The 19110-nt window shown below is 42.9% G+C and overlaps 1 protein-coding gene across 8 annotated transcripts in view; it reads left to right on the top strand.

Moving 5' to 3' along the window:
• Window positions 1-18709, top strand: part of LOC147635179 (golgi-to-ER traffic-like protein) — a 168894-nt gene extending 150185 nt beyond the window's left edge. For 2 of the 8 annotated variants that reach the window (XR_015266609.1, XM_086802380.1), the window contains exon 12: window positions 17676-18007. Coding sequence is in view for 4 of the 8 variants with exons in the window: in XM_086802380.1 (XP_086658506.1) it covers window positions 17676-17702 (27 nt within the window). In the remaining 4 variants the exon portion in view is untranslated. Of the gene's footprint in view, window positions 1-16847; window positions 17630-17675; window positions 18008-18447 lie in introns of those variants that run through there. The other 6 variants (XR_015266607.1, XR_015266608.1, XR_015266606.1 and 3 more) reach the window with 6 other exon arrangements.
• Window positions 18710-19110: the final 401 nt, after the last annotated feature.

Raw genomic sequence — 19110 nt, 5'->3', positions numbered from 1 at the left:
ATGAGGCAACTTTTGTGCTTTCATGCATCTTACCATCTCCATGAGAGATCTATTTTTCCTCTCAGCTACACCATTCTGTTGCGGTGTATAAGGCACAGTACATTGGTGTTTGATGTGCTTTTGAAGCATATAATCCTTGAATGCATTTGACATGTATTCTCCACCTCTATCTGAGCGGAGTGTTTGGACTTTACATCCACACATATTTTCAGCCATTGCTACAAAGTGTCGAAAGCATGTAAACACCTCTGCTTTCACTTTCAAAGGGTAAACCCAAGCAAACCTGGAGTAGTCATCAATGAATGTAACAAAGTAAAGATGTCCCCCCTATGGATGGTGTCCGCATTTGACCACATACATCACTATGGATGAGCTGTAATTTACTTTCAGCTCTAACAGCTCCATCTTTGGGGAATGGTTTTCATTGCATCTTTACCAAAATACACTCCTCACATACATGTCTTGTTGGAGACTCAAGAGACGGTATATTTTCAACCATATCATGCTTCTTCAAAAGCATCAAACTCCGAAAATTTACATGCCCAAAACGAGCGTGCCATAGCTCTGCATCATGCATAGCAGGAGTGTGGATAGCCACTGTGTTTGCATCATAGTTTGCATCATAAGTACGCTTGTCATAGCTGTCCAGCTTGTGCAAGCCTTTGGATCGTGTTCCAGAAGTAACTAATTCATAACCCTTTGATGGGTCTTTTACCAAACAGTTCCCATCTTCAAATTCAACCTTTAAACTTTGGTCGTTTATGGCTGAGACGGAGAGCAGATTTTTCTTTATCCCTGGAACATACAACACATTTTTCATACATATATTGGCACCATTGGCTGTAATAAGTACGACATTGCTGATTCCCTTTACTAGATATGTGGTATGATCTGCACATGATACAGTGCGGCCATTTGAAGCATAAACCAAGTGCTGAAATACATCTTTGCATGAAGTGATATGGCTTGAAGCACCACTATCAAAATACCATGATACATCCTATCTGTCAGATGCAATGCAAGACATATCATTGTCTGAAGCACTTGGTGTGTCACTAGTGCATGTGACCAAAAAAGTGTACTCTTCCTGAATTACATTAGCTGATTGCTGTGCTTTGTCATCAGAAGAGTTTGCTACTGCATTGCCTGCTTCTTTCCTTTTCTCTTTTGCAATCCGCTTTCTACATTCACTGATGTAGTGTCCATGACCAGCCTTGCTAGACTGTTGTCCCCCATGTCTAAAGCTCTTTGCTTTACCCTTATCCTTGGCTGTAAATGCCTTGTCTCCACCACGGTTGCTCGATAAGTTTGCTCTTGTTTGCTCTTCCTACAAAAGTAAACCCACTAGCTCTTCAAAAGTGACGGGATCACCACCTCCTCTCATAGAGAGATTGAGAGAGTTGTGAAAGCCCAAGTAGGAAGGTGGTAAAGAATGAAGAGTGTTGGTGACCAGCTGTCCGTCTGGGATAACCTCATCAATGCTGAGCAATTGTTCCTGCAAATCTTTCACTTTGGTGAGATGATCTGCCATGGAGTCACCCTCATCCATAGAAAGAAGATCCAATTGCCTCTTCAAGTAGGCAACTCTTGCCTCCTTGCGTACCTGATACATTGCTTTCAATGTGTTCCATGCAAGCTTTGATGTCTTGCAAGAACGAATGTGCGGAATAATAGTCCTTTTCACTGAAAGGTCTATCAATGACATGGCCTGTGCATCCCTAGAGTCCCATCTCTTCTGCTCTTGTGTGGGAGCAGGTTTCACCTCAGGAGCTCTTTGAGTACCTCCCCTTTGAGGCGTTGCTGGCTGTATTGTAAGTGGGCGTGTGTCATCACCACACACGATGTCCCAAAGCCCTTTGGCTACCAGCAAATTACGGATCATGAAACTCCAGAGGGAGTAGTTAGATCCATCCAAAGCCCTTTGGCTACCCAGAGGGAGTAGTTAGATCCATCCAACTTGTCCTCCTGGGTGAGCACACCAAATACATCTGTAGCATTTTGAGCCATGTCAACAAAATGTACCTGCAAGCAAACCAAGCACCAATGTGCACTACCAAGCAACCAAATGTCCTGTGCAAATTTCTGCTTGCAAACTGAAGCAAGTGTAAACCTTCACTAGATTGTCCAATTACACACAATGTGTATACATATGCGACAAAGCAGAGTTGTAATGCCCAATTACATGCTCCAATCTGAAAAGCCTCAATTTTTATGTACTGCAATTGCTTCAATGTGCAGTTAATTGGCCAATTTTCACAAAAGCCCCAAATTTTTCCTATTGAAAGAAGCTTAATTTGCTAATTTTGACCCCAATTTGGAAAACCCCCAAATTCCAACCCAAACAGCATGTATGGCACCACTTGCAATATTTCTGGCAAAGGGAAATTTTGGCAAACTCCTAAAAATTGTTGAACCTGCCTTGCCCTGAAATGGCTGCATTTTTTTTTTATAAATAAAATAAAAATCCCCATTAAAGGTACCTGAGATGAGCACGTGGCAAGTACAAGCAACAGGTGTGTTGGGACTCTGAAGCTGGCCCACGTGGGAAGTACAAGCAGCAGGCACAGGTGGCAGGACAGTCTGGCCCACGTGGCAAGTACAAGTGGCGGGACAGTCTGTAGTGGAGGATGTGCAGCGGAACGTCAGGCGCAGAGGCTATTGCAGACGATGGGACGGAATTGCAGGGGAGGCACGTGCGGCGGTGCCAGACTGTGCATCGAAGGCAAAAATGCCAGGCGCAGACGGCAGGCAATGCAGCAAAACTAAGGTTGGCGACAGACAGTGGTGTCAGGCTACAGGCCGGCGCTGGAGGCATATGCGTCGCAATGGAGTGACCCGCAGGGAGTGGCGTCCGGATACGTGCAGACGGCGGTCGGAACAGTGCAGACGGGTGGTCCGAACTGGCCATGACGGAAGGTGCCGCTGGCCACAGTAACGTTGCCGGCGTAGGAGACAGGCACAGGCGGTGGCGGTTCGCTGCCCACTCGCGCGGCCAGCTGGGTGGGAGGCGCCGCCTGCGAGCTGAGCGGCGGCGGTCCTCTCCACACTACTGCCGTCGGTTTTGGGCGGCTGGGATTCTCGGAATTAGAACTCAACATTGCAAATAAATCATTGGGTTGATGGAAATCCCCAGGTTGGAATGGCTTAATTGTGGTAGTCTTTCTTCAATTCTAGAACAACCACTCTTGCGTATGATCAATCAATCATGGTTACAGTGTATTATGTCATCCTTTTGGCGAGAGGGGTTAGTCAAACTGGTACCAAACCCAAATATCTCTGATTGGCAGCCTATTACATTGATGCTTGTGATCTATGTAGAATTAATCACTAAAATGATCACTACTAGGATCAAAATGATCTTGAATAGGGGCCTGCATCTAGCACAGTATGGCTAGATTACACCTCGATCATCTTATTTCTTGTCTACTAAAGGAATATGTAATGTGCAAGATGTCATATCCCTTGAGAGACACGTTTTATCTTTCCCATAGGCTCAAAGAAGATGGGGTTTGGGTATGCATTATAGACGTTCATGGCAGCAAATTAGAACCCAACTAGAGCCCTTTGAGAATGTGTTACATGACCGTTAACACAGTAGACTGGAAGATTGGATACTACAAAGACAGAAGACACTTATTTCAATAAAATTTCCTTTCTCACAAATCACAGCAACAAGAGTCTGTAGATTGATCATTCTACGGCCTTGGTTCTTGGAGCATGCAAACATGTTATGGCATAAAAATAAATTAGCAAAATGGTGGAAACAAACTTTGCAAAAAGTATGAAAAAGCAAGTTGCTACTAAAATAAGGAGTATTCTTATGGAGATTTATCGTAGGAGTACTCCGTGTTGGTAAAACTTTGGCAACAAGAAAGATTACTATTGCTCAATCCCCAAGGTGTTCATGCTCTAATGAGACCATCCAACACTTGCTATGGCGCCTTATTGACACCCAAGATTTCTTTCATACTTTATCTACCAGATTTCCTGGTGCACATATCTTTAGGAACTTTTGGATCTTTCAGAGGAGGCTAGCAGGAATGGCTCCATTTTTTGAATGGACAAGATTTTGGGCTCTCTGATCCTTTGAATTACACGCAATCGACTACCTTTCTAGTCACCCTGATTGACAAGTATTACGACTTCCATCAATCATTGCATCAATCCTTTGATTGCCGTCAGCTCCAACAGCTAGATCAAATACATCTAGATTTGTTTTTCCAATGTTTTTAGTTTTGTGAATTAATGAGAAACACCCACACTGAGGGTGCTTCTTGTAGAGTAATGTAATAGAACATTGGTTTTACCCCAAAAAAAAAAAAAAGTACTTGTGTGTGTGTGTGTGTGTGTGAGATGTCGCGACTCGCCTGCTGTTCTGCTCGACCTGCTCGCCCCTTGTGTGTGAGCACGTCTGGTAAGGCGCGCCTGCTTCCTGGTCTGTGTCGGGCCTGCAGCCCTCTTCGCGACCTTCTGAGGGTCCCTTCTTAGCGCACAGAAACACTGTATTCTCATCGTCAATCTGCCCTATCTTCCTCTCTTCCGCGACCTGTCTGCGTGTGTAGGAGTGTGTGTGTGTGTGTGTGTGTGTGTGGGTGTGTGTGTGTGCGTATGCTCCAGATCGTTCATTCGCCAGGTCTCGACTGCTCTTCGCCTTCGTTTCCCTTCGGGCATTTTTCACAGATGCTTTTGGCTTTTTGGGGTGTTACAAGCATCACAGTCTCAGTTTGCAGTATTTTTCAGCTGGGTTTGATTCTGGGTCTTTTGGACCATATGGCATGTTCGGAACAACCTCATGTTCCAAGCCAATGACATTGTTCCCTTCCATTACTTCAAGTTCTCGCTTGGTCACGCGCTTCATTTTGCTTATGATGCTGGGGACATCACTCTTGATGCTTATAGGATTTACTTTGATTGCTTCTAGGTGGTGGAGCCTATAGTTACTCTTCTTTTTCTGGGTTTTCCTCGCTTACAGGTTTCCCACTTGTAAATAAAAAGTGTGATCTTTTTGGTGGGTTTTCCTCGTTTTGAGGTTTCCCACCTGTAATTAATGACATTAAGCTTTACAAAAAAAAAAAAAGTGTGTGTGTGTGCGCGCGCCTCGCTACAGGTCTCTGTTTTCCCTTCTGTGTAAGATAGTATTCCAATAGCGCTGTCCCCCTTTTTTTCTGATCTGTGTCTTCCTGCTGAATCGAATAGTCTCGATGGCAGAAACAAGCAAGTATTATGTCAAGAGAGCTCTTTCTCCTGAACCTAATAGACAATCAAGGGAATCTCTGCCCCCCATAGCTCCTTCATCCGAAAATGCTTCCTATGTGTTTGACATGTTGAATGAGGATTTTCAACAAAGTAGAAGAGAATGGATACTACCTGCTCCGGAACTCACTTACAAGATGAAGTTGCCTTCTCTTGTGCATCCTCTGAAGAAGCTCTCTCAAACTGCAGTCATCATCTTTTTTCCAGGTAAAATACCCTCGGCTAATGATGTGGGACAATGGGTGAATTCTCTCCTAGGTGGATGCTATGTAGGAGTCTATTTTGCCTCCAAAGGATTTTATGAAGTTCATCTCTTGGATGCATTGACAAAACAAAAGATGCTGGAAATGTTCCCTTTATTTTTTGGTCGTCAAATGGTGCACATCATGCCTTGGTCTCCTAATAAGGATTATCAGAATCTCATTAAACATCACTACCCTGTATGGGTTGAAGTCGTTGATTTTTCAGATTACATGAGAACAGAGCTTCCAGGTTTAGCAATGACATTGGGACAAGTGATCTGTCCCCCTCGTGCCACAGGTAATAAAAATTGTTTTTGCATCTTATGGGATACTGATAGACCAACCCCCTCTTCTATTGTAGTTGAGATTGAGGGTGTTAATTTGGGAAAGAAATATTTTACTTTGAAATGGGGCATTTTTGCTGGAGCTTGTTTCTCTTGTCACAAGTTCGGGCATCTAAGTGTCCCTCGATCCTTCATCCGCCTCCTCCAGCTGCCATTCCTCAGCCATCTACTAAAGGAGGTCAAAAGACTTATGTGGAAAAGACCGAAGCTAAAGGAGCAAAGCCTTTAGTTCATACAGGGAACCAAGCCAATTCAGCTCAAAACAAGGATAAAGGAAAAAGCAAGCTAGTGGAAAATAATTCATCTTCTCACGAGGGTTGGCAGAATACAAAGAAGATGGTGCCTCTCAAACAAAGACCTCTCCAATCTCGTAATTGGGATGCTTTTGCTCCATCTCCTGGTCAACCTTCTACCTCTTCGGACAGCCCCATCTCAAAGGCATGGGTCAATGCAGTTAAGAAGGGTATTCCACTTTGTGAAGAAGATGATCTAGTCAGGGAATTGGATTCTGAGGGTCAGCAAGACCCTGTGGCAATGGCAGAGGCCTGATTCCTCCCTTTCTCTTTGAGGACTGCTCATCTCTTGTACATATTTTCATGCGTACTTCTCTTAAATGTTTTTCTTATAACATACAGGGCCTCTGCAATCAGCATAAATGGAGGCTCCTATGGCATTATATAAATAATACTCATCCAGATGTTGTGTGTCTGCAAGAGCATAATCAACATTCTTTTGCTGGCCAGCATGGGTTCTTTTCAGGATATGATATATTTTATGCAGGATCTGGACAATTCTCTGGGTTGTGTATTTTGGCCAGACATGATCTGCAGCCCTGTGTAGCATATAATGATCTTTGTGGCCGATGGATGATTATCCAATGTATGATCAATGGGGAGATTTTTGAAATAGGCTCCTTGTATGCCTCTCAAATTTCAGCTTCCAGAGCTCAAATGTGGGACTCCATAAACCAATATCCTTGGTCCTCAAATGCTCTACTTTGTGGTGACTTTAATAATTCTCCTCACTGGAAGGACAATACCACACATAAATCCCATATGCTTCCCTCTGAAATCCAGCAATGGGAACATATGACTTCATCACTTCATACTGCAGATTTATGGACAGCAACTCACCCTTCGGTTTTGGGATTCACATATCATCATAATGCTTTTACAGAATATTGGGCCAGGCTTGATAGATGGTATCTTATTCATGCTCAGCAATATGATGATTATACATGTCAAATGTGGACTGATTATTCTCAACAACTATCTGATCACACTCCACTTTGGCTCAACCTTTCATTTGGTATGCCTCTGGATGATATTCAGCCCTCTTTAGTCAGACATTTGCAGGTTAATCAATTATATCTTTCTCACGAAAAATTCCAGCAAATGATCAGATTGGCTTGTAAGCCATTGTTATCCCATGCTCAGGAGGATCTGGATTTTGCTTGGAACTCTTTTGTACATCGTATTCAAAATGTCATTAAGGAATATGGAAGATGGTACATGGCAGAAACCAGACAGCATATCCAGTGGGCAAAATCATACAAGCAGTCCTTGGTACAGATTAGCCATCAAAGGTCTCTTTCTGCTTCTGAACAGAATTCATTGTCTTGTGCTTCTTCCATAATTGATGCTAATGATAAACGCAAGCTTTCCAAATGGCAAACAAGGGCTAGAGTTAAACCTATGCTAGATAAGGGTTGCTCCTCGAAATCTTTCTTTCGAAATTTACACACGTACAGACAAAGTCAATCTATCATGAGAGTCAGGAAACCCGATGGTCTCTGGACCCAGACTTTATCGCAGCTAGAAAAACAATGTCTGGATCATTTTCAGCTTCTTTTTTCTCTACCATCTTCTTCTACACCTCAGGCTGCATTGGCTCGGAGCAGATTTATTGAGCTTGTTTCTCGTATTGTTTCTTTGCAAAAAGCTTCAATGCTGGAAATGTCCTTTTCAGATACTGAATTGGATGAAGCCCTCAAGCATTTGGGTAAACATAAATCCCCAGGCTGGGATGGTTTGACGGTTGAATTTTTTGTAGCCTTCTGGGATGAATTGAAGGGTCCAATCTTGAAGCTCATTAATGTAGCCTGGCAGCATCAACATCTTTCCCTCGGCTTGGAAGCATGGTCTGGTTAAGCTTCTGCCCAAAAAACCTCTGTGTGAGACAATGGATGACTGGAGGCCTATCACTTTGATGCCTGTTATATATAAACTTATTGCTAAAATGTTGGTACATCGGATAAAGGATATCCTTCATGATGGACTTCATCCCAGGCAATATGGTTTTGTTCCAAGAAGGCATATACATGATAATATCTCCAATACTCTCATTGCAATGGAATATGCAAAATACTCTGCTCAAGATGTCTTGGTCATGCAGGTGGATGTGGCAAAGGCATTTGATACGGTACAGTGGGATTATGTTTCTCAAATCATGTCTAAACTTGGTTTTGGGCCAAAGCTAGTTAATGTCATATATTGGCTTTACTCAGATTTCACTGCTCAATGCTTTATAGGGAAACATTTGTCTGAGTCTTGGACTCTAGAACGATCAGTTCGACAGGGATGCCCTCTCAGTGCTTTGTTCTATGCTATTGCTTCATATCCTTTGCTTCTTTATACGGATCATCTGGTTGATACTAGACAGTTAGAGGGGCTTCAGATTTCTGGTTTACGGCCTTTCATTGCACAGGCTTATGCAGATGATTCATTCTTCATGCCAAAGAACAGTCCTCTGGAGCTTCGCCTATTGATGGATACTCTTTCAGATTTCGGGTTGGCAGCTGGTCTAAAAATTATTTTTCAGAAATCAAAACTCTTACCTCTCAAGCATTGTGACTGGCATGCTATCCTGTGGCCCGGCCAGATTATTTATCCGGAAAGCATAGTAAGACATTTGGGTTATCCCATTGGCTGGAAAATCAGAAATAAGCAACAAATATCTTGGGTGCTAAACAAAATTCAGGACAAATTAGAATATTGGAAGATCTCCACTTGGCCATTGCACGTACGGCTTCGAATTGTTCAATCCATTGTTCTGGCTTATGTCCAGTTCTACCTTCCTCTCTTACATTGGTCATCTCGAGATCTTTCTTCTTTTATGTCTCAAGCCATGGAGATTTTTTGGAAAACTAAGCTTCATAAAAAAGCTTTAAGGTTGCTCAAAATGGACCTGCTTTGCTCACCAAGAATGCATGGTGGTTTGAATATTATAAACATCAAATTTCATGTGCTGGCAAGAAAGATTACTATGCTCAAAACCTTTTTTCAACAAGAGCAGCCTTGGTCTATCATCTTGGCAATTTTGTGTGGTCAGATGCGCACAAATGCTTATGGTCGTTGGTTAGTTGATCCATCGGAAGTAGTACTTGGCAAATTTCAAGGTAAAATCCCTGGTTGTCCATTTTCTACTTCCTTGATTCAAGATTGGAAGAAAGTGCTCTCTCGCATCAAATGGTCTCCCCATCCTGCTTCTATAGCTTCCTCGCTTCGAATGGAAAGCATACATTGGAGTGCTGTTTTTTACTCTCCCCTTGCTGTACAACAACCAATCAGAGCTTACAATCTTATGAAGTTGGGCATCTGGTTCATTGACGACGTGGTAGATACTCGAGGGCAAATTCTTTCTTTTCCGGCAGCATGCCAACAATACAATCTTGGGATGCATCATAGATCTATATGGAAAGCTATTGCAGATCTCTTACACCCTTTCATTCCGATTCCAACATTGGATGTAAGAGACAGGTTTCAAGATTGGCATCTTCAGTCTTCAAGTTCAAGATTATCCTCTCAGCCTTTGCATCTATTGACTTCTATACAGGCTTATCGATTGATATTACCTCCTCCATGGATTGCTCATCATGCTAATTCTCTTTGGCATCTGGATAAGTCTTTAGCTTGGTGGAAAGGAAAACTGACATTGATATGGAAGTTGAAAATGCCATTGAAGCAGAGACTCTTTCTTTGGAGATGCATTGTTGGTATTTTTCCAGTGGGAGTGAAATTGGCTCAAAGAAGGATTGCCTCTCCTCTTTGTCCAAGATGTCATCATACTACTAAGAGTATTCCGCATTTATTGTGGTCTTGTTCATATTCCAGAGACCTTCTGGATAAGATCTCCTATTTTTTATCTCTCAGATTTCCTGCACACAGGTTCTACAGGTTTTTCTGGATGTTTGGCACGTTATCAGCTTCTTTGTCACAGTATTCTCTTTTTTTCCATTGGATCAGATACTGGGCCTTATGGACCCTCTGGCTACAGCGAAATCATGCATATCTGAATTCACCCCTTCAGCACCCTTATGAGTTCTTCCGAGCCTCTTTGCGGCAGTCCTTATATGATGCCGTACATGAGGAAGATTTGGATGTTTCTTGTGTTCAACTTTTCTTTTACTGTTTCTGATGGATAGGGCATAGGCTCTTTTCTTGAGCACTGCCCTGTTCTTGCATAGAACTTTTTTACTGTTGTTTTTAAGTTCTAGGGTTTAGACATCCTCTTGATGTCAAACCCTTTTGTACATTTATGATATAATGCAATTTCAACTGGTTTTTTTTATTAAAAAAAAGTGTGTGTGTGTGTGTGTGTGGTGCGTGCGTGTGTGTGCATGCATGTGCGTGCATGTGTGTTGAGAGAGAGAGACCCCTGCTGAGCCCTGACGCCATCACGCCTTGCTAAAGTCCTCGCGCAGTCAATTCCGCCTCCTGGGTGCATCCCACGTCTTCCAGATTGCCGGAACTGCTTGCTTCGTGACCCCTGCTGCGCGCGATTCCAGCTGCTCTCTGCCCGTCTTTTTCCCTCCCCTTCGTAGTTTCCTTCGCAGCTTTCTTTTCTTCCTCCCTGCAACCTTTTAGCCGTACTGTGCTGTTTCTGCCTCTTCCTGCTTACGTAACTTAACTCCTTTCAGTCGCTATTGGCCTGTACCTTTAACACTTTTTTTCTGCTCCTTCTCTGTAAACTTCGACAGCCTTTCTGCTCTTTCCTTGCCTGTATTTCGACAGTTTTTCTCCTGCCCTTTCTCTATAAACTTCGACAGCTTTTCTGCTCTTTCCTTTAACTGCTTCAATAATGGCCTCGGGTTTGGAAGTTTGTACATATGCACGAAAAGACAGGTCAATGGATGCCAAGCGCCGCCTATCAGAGTCATCTTTAATAGATGATGGATTTACCCTGGAAGCTCAATATGTGTTTGATACCTTGAAGGATGACTTTCAGCAGTCACGACAGGAATGGGGCAAACCGGTTCCAGAGGTTACTTATAAATTGAAGTTGCCGTCCCTTGTGAATCCCCTCCGGAAGTTGTCTCAAACCGCGGTTATAATTTTCTTTCCAGGAAGAATCCCCGCAGCCAGCGATGTAGCCCAGTGGATTAAGTCCATCCTTGGAGGATGCTTTGTGGAGGGAGTGTATTTTGCTTCCAGAGGCTTTTATGAGGTGCATTTATCAGATGCTTTATGCAAGCAGAGGCTTCTTGAATTCTCTCCCCTGTTTTATGGGAGGCAAATGGTACATGCTATGCCCTGGTCCCCAAATAAGGACTATCAGAGTCTTATACGGCATCACTGCCCTGTATGGGTTGAGGTTGCTAACTTCCCGGACTATATGCGTGAGGAGTTGCCTGGCCTGGCTGCTTCCTTGGGACAGGTCATTTGTCCTCCCCGCCCCATGGGAAACCGTAATAACAGGTTCTGCATTCTATGGGACACTGACATACCTACCCCTCCTTCTATTGCAGTGGAAGTTGAGGGAGTTAATTTGGGCAAAAAGTATTTTGAATTGAAGTGGGGAGTATTTGCAGGTGCATGTTTTGCCTGTCACAAGTTTGGGCATCTAGCCTCTGAATGCCCAATGGTTCTGCATCAGCCCCCCCCCAACTGCCTTGCCACCCTAGACACGGGAGAAGAATGAGAATTTGCAAGCCAAGACAGCAAATACAAATGGAGCAAAGAATACAAAATCAGTCAATCAGTTGCAATCACTTGCAGGAAAAGGAAAAGATAAAGGGAAAGAGAAAATGAAGGAACTTGTGGGGATTGATCAGGACGGTTTTCAACAGCCCAAGAAGGTGGTTGTATTGAAGCAACACCCCCTTCAATCTCGTCAATGGGATGCTTCTTCTCCCTTACCAGGACAAACTTCTACTTCAGCCTCTGCTCCTGTCCTTCAAAATTGGGTGGGCGTTTTGAAGAAGGGCATCCCCATTTGTGATTCAGAGGAGGTGGAAAATGCTATGTCTGTCATGAGTAATGAAGGCATGCAGCCTATGCAGGCAGAGGCCTAGTCCTCTGATGTTTAGTTCTTATCCTTACTTCTATTGTACATACCTCTCTCATGCTTCAAACACTTAAGTGCTTTACATACAATGTACAGAGCCTCTGCAATGCCTCAAAGTGGAGACTTTTATGGAATTATGTACATAAAATGCAGCCAGATATAGTTTGTTTGCAAGAGCATAATCAACACTCCATGGCAGGACATCATGCTTTTTTCAGCGGCTATGATATATATTATGCTGGTACCGGTACCTATTCAGGTGTATGCATACTGGTTAGACATGAGTTGGAGCCTCAGTTGGCCTTCAATGACAGCAGTGGCAGATGGATAGTCATACAATGCAATGTCAATGGGGATACTCTTGAGTTTGCATCAGTATATGCCTCCCAGACCTCTGCCATGAGGGCTTCATTGTGGGATTCTATATGCAGATATCCATGGAGATCCAATGCATTCATCTGTGGGGATTTTAATAACTCCCCTCTGCCTAGAGATAACACCACTTCACGATCTCATATGCTATCATTGGAGAGACAGAAATGGGATGACATGCTTCTCTTAGTGCAGGCTGAAGATTTATGGGTACTTCTCCAAGGCTCAGTCCCTGGATATACCTTTCATCATAATGCACTTACTACATATTGGGCAAGGCTTGATAGATGGTATTTGTTTTATCCACAACAATTTGCAGATTTTAGCCCTCGTCTCCTTATAGATTTCTCATTGGGCTTATCAGATCATGCTCCATTGTGGATGAATTTGCAGCTTGGCATGCCACTGGACGATTTGCCACTCTTCTCCAGTAGATTATTGCATGGTAATCGGGCTTATTTTTAACAGCAGTACTTTCAGCAGATAATCAGATTTGCCATTCATCCCTTGTCATTGCATGCACAGGAGGACATGAATTATGCTTGGGACAGTTTCGTCTCTCGTATGCAGAATGTCATTAGTGAGTATGGCAAATGGCATATGACAGAATGGAGGAATGAGGTAAAATGGGCAAAAAGGACAGCACAACAATTGACTGAATTTTCTCAGTCAAGGCCACTCTCTGATTTAGAAAAGGATTCCCTCTCACATGCTCAATCTAAGCTTGCTGTTAATGATCAGAGGAAATTGCACAAATGGCAGATCAGGGCAAGAATGAAGCCCCTTATGGATAAGGGATGCTCATCAAAAGCCTTTTTCCAGGGCTTGCATGCTACTCGAAAGAAAAATTCATGTCTAAGGGTCAGGAAACTGGATGGCTCTTGGACTCACTTTTTCTCTGATCTCCAAGACGAATGTCAGAATTATTTCCAGAAATTGTTCTCAGCTCCCGCTTCCCCATCAAATCAAGTGACTGAAGCCAGGACTAAATTTCTTCAATATGTTTCTGGAATAATTGACCTGGATGATGCTCTTACCTTGGAGAGGCCTTTCACTGACACAAAAATTGATAATGCATTGTTCCACCTCAGCAAATGCAAGTCCCCTGGCTGGGATGGCCTTACGGTGGAATTTTCTATTTCTTTTTGGGATGATTTGAAAGAGGTCCTCTTGCGAATGATTAATGTTGCCTGGCAAGAAAATCAGTTGCCGCACTCTTGGAAGCATGGCATAGTCAAGCTTGTGCCCAAAAAACATCTGTGTGATCATATATCGGATTGGAGGCCTATTACTTTGATGCCTGTACTTTACAAACTTATTGCCAAGATGATTGTGCATAGGCTTCAGAGGATACTGCATGCAGGCCTTCGTTCTCATCAGTATGGGTTTGTCCCGCGAAGACAAATCCATGACAATATATCCAATGCCTTGATTGCAATTGAATATGTTAAGTATTCGCATCAAGATGTGCTTATATTGCAGGTGGATATTGCTAAGGCATTTGACAATGTTCAATGGGATTTTATCTCTCAGATCATGATAAAGTTGGGCTTTGGTCCCAAGATGGCAAATGCTGTTTATTGGCTTTATTCTGGCTCCACTGCTCAGTGCATTCTTGGGGGCCATCTCTCTCGGTCATGGATATTGGGTCGATCAGTTAGACAGGGCTGCCCTCTTAGTGCTCTCTTCTATGCAATTGCCACCCATCCTCTTTTGATGTATCTTGATCATTTAACAAACACGGGACAGATGACTGGTCTTAAAATCCCAGGGGCTACATCTTTTTTGGCACAGGCATATGCTGATGATTCCTTCTTCATGCCACAGAATTCTCCTCAGGAACTTTGCATGCTTATGGCCACTCTATCATTATATGGTTTGGCAGTGGGACTGCATGTTAAGTTTGACAAATCCAAATTACTTCCCCTGAAACAATGTGACTGGCATTCTATTCTTTGGCCTGGTCAGGTGGTGCATTCCAGAGATGTTGTCAGGCATTTGGGATATCCCATAGGATGGCATATCACCAGAAAGCAGCAGCTAAAATGGATTTTCCAAAGACTTCAACATAAACTGGAATACTGGAAGATTTCTACTTGGCCTCTTCATGTCAGGCTCAGAATAGTACAATCCATTGTCATGTCCTATGTTGAGTTCTATTTGCCTTTATTGCATTGGTCCTCCAGGGATATTTCAGCTTTTAACTCCCAAGCTATGGAGATTTTATGGAAGACTAAAACTGCTGTCAAAGCATTGAGACTGATGAAGATGGAAATGGTGTGCTCCCCAAGGATGCATGGTGGGTTTAATGTTCTCAATATAAGATATCATGTGCTTGCAAGGAAGGCCACTATGTTGCATACTTTCTTTCGCCAACAATAGCCATGGACTTGTATGTTAGCATCCATGTGTGTCAACATGAGGACTTGTGCTTATGGTCATTGGATTACGGATCATTGGGAGGTTGTCATTGGGAGATTTGTAGGGAGGATACCTGGTTGTCCTTTCTCTACTGCTCTGATACTTGACTGGAAACAAGTTCTCTCTAAGGTCAAATGCGCTCCTGATAATTGTTTGGGGACAAACTCCATGAGGAAAGAAAGTATTCATTGGAGTGCCATCTTTGACATTCCACTTGCTTTACAGGAACCTGTTCGGGCATACAATCTTATGAAATTGGGAATTAGGTACATACATGATGTGGTAGATGATCGGGGATATGTCTTATCCTTTCCTCAGGCCACTGCTTCATATGCATTGGGAATGCATCATAGGTCTATATGGAAGAAAATTGCTGATTTATTACGTCCCTTTCTACCTATTCCACCTATGGCTGATACTGACAGGCTTATGGATTGGCAATTGCAGCCATCTACTACACACTCCCATCCTATTTCTCTTCCTGCCTTGACCTCCATCAAAGCCTACAGCCTTCTTCAGCCTGCCCCATGGATTCAGCAATATGCTAATTCTTTGTGGCACATAAGGAAGCCCCTCTCGTGGTGGCGGAAGAATCTCCGGATGTTGTGGAAGTGTAAAATGCCATTGAAACAAAGACTTTTTCTTTGGAGATGTTTGACAGGCACATTGTCAGTGGGGGTCACACTAGCTAAACGACACATTGCACCATCTACATGTCTAAGATATCAAGCTCCCTTGGAGACTGTTCCTCATTTACTTTGGCACTGCCCTTGTTCCAGGATCCTCCTCAGGAGAATTTCAGACTTTCTTCGGCTCCGTTTCCCCAGTCATAGCTTCGGGAAACATTTCTGGCTTTTTGGCAGATTTATGCGGTCTTTGTCTCAATACTCACTTTTTCTTTCTTGGGTGAGATATTGGGCCCTTTGGACAATTTGGAGTGAGCATAATTTGGCATATTGTCCTACTGGAGAATTGCACCTATGGCTACAATACTGGCATCAGTAATGACCTCGAAAGGTTCATCCCAAGATGCTAACTTCAGAACAAGCGCTTCTGAGGCTACTTTCTGGAGTGCACGGAATACATAAGCGCCTTGCTTGTGACTGTGACTTTTTGTCTACGAGTTTTCACCCCCTTGAGCAAGTCGATGAGAGGTGTTGCAAGGTTGAAAAATTGGTGAACATGAGTGTTGTAGGCTTGACAAAGACCTACGAAAGAACGGATCTCTTGGGCGGTCTGAGGGATGTCCCAATCTAAGATCTCTTTAACCTTTGAGGGGTCCAATCGAATCCCAGTAAGATGGGTCAGCAGAATCATCAGTCATATGAATCCTTCCGAGCCTCATTGCAGCAATCCTTATACGATGCCTACCATGAGGGTGATATGGATGCTTCTTGCATAGAGCTTTTCTGTTTATGTTTCTGACATCGGGGATACTCTCCATTTCGGAGACTTCCCACCTTGTAAGCTTCTGAGCATATAAATATACTGCACTGGATATTACCAAAAAAAAAAAAGTGTGTGTTGTGCGTGCATTAAATGATGCATCCGTGATGTCTGTCTCTCTCTTCTCAGCCCAACCAGCTACCATGTGTGTGTGTGTGTGTGTGGGTGCGGGTGTGGGCGAGCTGCACTCGGGCTCTCGCTCTCTACTGCTAGCCTTGATCATGGCGGAGTCTTATCTTTACCTCCCGAGTAGTGATAGAAACTCAATTCAATGGTTTATCTTTGAAGATATGTTTGTGTGAATCTGAACCTACTCTTGGGTGCTTATGACATGAGTGGGGATGTCATAGCTTGTAGTCTATGCTATGCATGTAGTTGATGATTTGAAGCTTTGTGAGTAGACGTCTTCTCATGGAGTCGAGATCGCTTTTGGGTTTTGTGAAATAACCTGACTTTACATTGGTATATCTTTTTGTCATATTAGTGGACATGCAGATTTCTTTTGGAGTCCTCATCGAAGTTGCAGTTTGTATTTATTCTTTCTTTCCACACTAACTTGATAGCTGGTTTGTATTAATTCTTTCTATCCACGCAGTGCCATTGCCCAACCAGCTATCGAGTTAGCGGGTGTGGCTGTGTGTTCGCGTGCTCTTTAGTGCTAGCCTTCATCATGGCTAAGTCTGCCCTTCACCTCCAGGGAGGAACTCATTTCGATGGTTCATTTATGAAGACTAGTCTACTATGGTGGCATATCTTTGTGCGTGAACCTGCACCTAATCTTAGGTATCAATGACGTGAGTGTCGATGTCATAGCGTGTGGTCTATGCTATGCATGATTTGAAGCTTTGTGAGTTCTCTCATGGAGTCAAGATTACACTTTGGTTTTTGTTGAGTTTTGCAAATCACCTGAACGAGACAGTGATATATAAATGATACATCTATTATGTGCGATAGCATGTATGCCAGCAATAACAACTACAGGTTGAATATGAATCAGAACTGTCTGAATTTTGTGGGTTGGGAGAACAACACGACTGTATATGTGCACGTAGCATCACTAGTAACCTGAAGTGTTTGCATGAGTCTGGTAGCATGGAATATACATCTGTAATGGTTGCCAGCAGAACATAAATCTTACAGAAGAGCAGCTAATGAATGCATGTTAGTAAGGAAAGTCAGTATGAATGTGACGAGTTCGGGTCCACAAGTCTATTATGCTACTATACTTGTTCTTGAGTCATTGTTAACGGTCTTTAGTTAAAGCTATTTGAGCAGAGTATCTCACGTTTCATTTTTCTTGTCAACTTGGCAGATGTTTGTTGCAGAGTCAAGCAGCTAGAAAGAGCCCAACAGTGTTTAGTAGCTTGAAGTGAAGGGTTCATCTTCAGAATAGCCAAGGTTTAGATCCTACCGTCGTTATCTTTTCAATGTGAATTTGATTGCAAGAACGCGAAAAACATGATTTTGATGCTCTTTTTCACAGCAGTGAATGCACGCAACCAAATTGCATTAACTTGAGTCGTCGTTAAAACCGTATATTAAGAACGTTTCTTAGCTCAGGGGGCTATTTATACACCGTGCTATACATAATTTTTGTCAAATTTTTTGTATGATTTTTCCTATATTTAACTCAATTTTGAGAAATACCAGTATCGCTCCCCTTCTTTCACTTTACGGCCAACGCCTTCCTCATCCACGCAAGCCCAGGGGTGTGGGGAGATGACGTAGGCGGTGGGTGTTAACGCTAGTGAGCGTGAGCGTGAGCGTGAGTGGAGCCAAAAGGGGGGGAGGCGCCGTGAGCGGTCGACGGGAACGTGACCGGTGTGGAGCAAGGCGTGATGCGCGAGTGTAAAGCAAGCGTAGGCAATGAAGGAGAGAGATTTGATGGATGGGAGAGAGTTGAATTTTCCCAAACCAAAACAAAAAAACAAAAAAACAAAAACAAAAAAGGGAGTCAGATTACTAAGGTCCTTCCTTTAATAGCTTTATAAAGGTTCTCTCTCTAACTTATTAATGAATTAGATTTTTCACTCATTGTGTGCCATGATTTTGGGGTTTTCAATACGGGTTTAATGTTTGATTAGGTATGTCCTCGCCTTTTATCCACAAAGATTTCAGTGTTTTTCGAGGGCACCAAGGTGGAAAAAAGAGCTAAACTATGGACATCTCCAATCCCCAGATCATGGACGATATCAATGTACTAGAATTGAATTTTTTTAGATGCCATCTCCGATTTCTTGCATGGTATGCAGCTTGAATGTGAAGTTCTCAAAAGGGTTTATTTGGTGAAATTATACAAAGGGGTGCCAATTGCATTGTCCCTCCACGTTAAATGTTCACCTCTTTTTTGCCCTTTTCATATTTTTCATACCCTATGGTGTTTCCTCAGTTTTTAGGTTGATAGTTGAAAATATGGCATGGTTTCTTTTTCTTGAGAGGGGGTACACAATTATAGTGGTTGATGCATCACATGTACACCGTGCTCCCTCATTCGAACTTGGCCACCAATAATTCTACAAATCTTTGTGTGTTTGCAAATTACATGTGGATCAAAGGTTTCTTAGTACGTGGCACGGTTGCACACACAATTGTTTTTGTTACAAGGGATTATGATGCAACTATTAAATACAACAATACATAAGATTGTGGCATTTGGCATTTTGATGCAATAATTTCACATCTTAAGCAGATAAGTTTTCCATAGCTTCACCCTGTAATTATAATGATATGTCGGTGCAAATTACTCA

The sequence above is a fragment of the Cibotium barometz genome, chromosome 9 (assembly GCF_041138505.1).
Source record: "Cibotium barometz isolate CiBa-2024 chromosome 9, ASM4113850v1, whole genome shotgun sequence".
NCBI lineage: Eukaryota > Viridiplantae > Streptophyta > Polypodiopsida > Cyatheales > Cibotiaceae > Cibotium > Cibotium barometz.
This window is presented reverse-complemented; position numbering and strand designations above follow the sequence as displayed.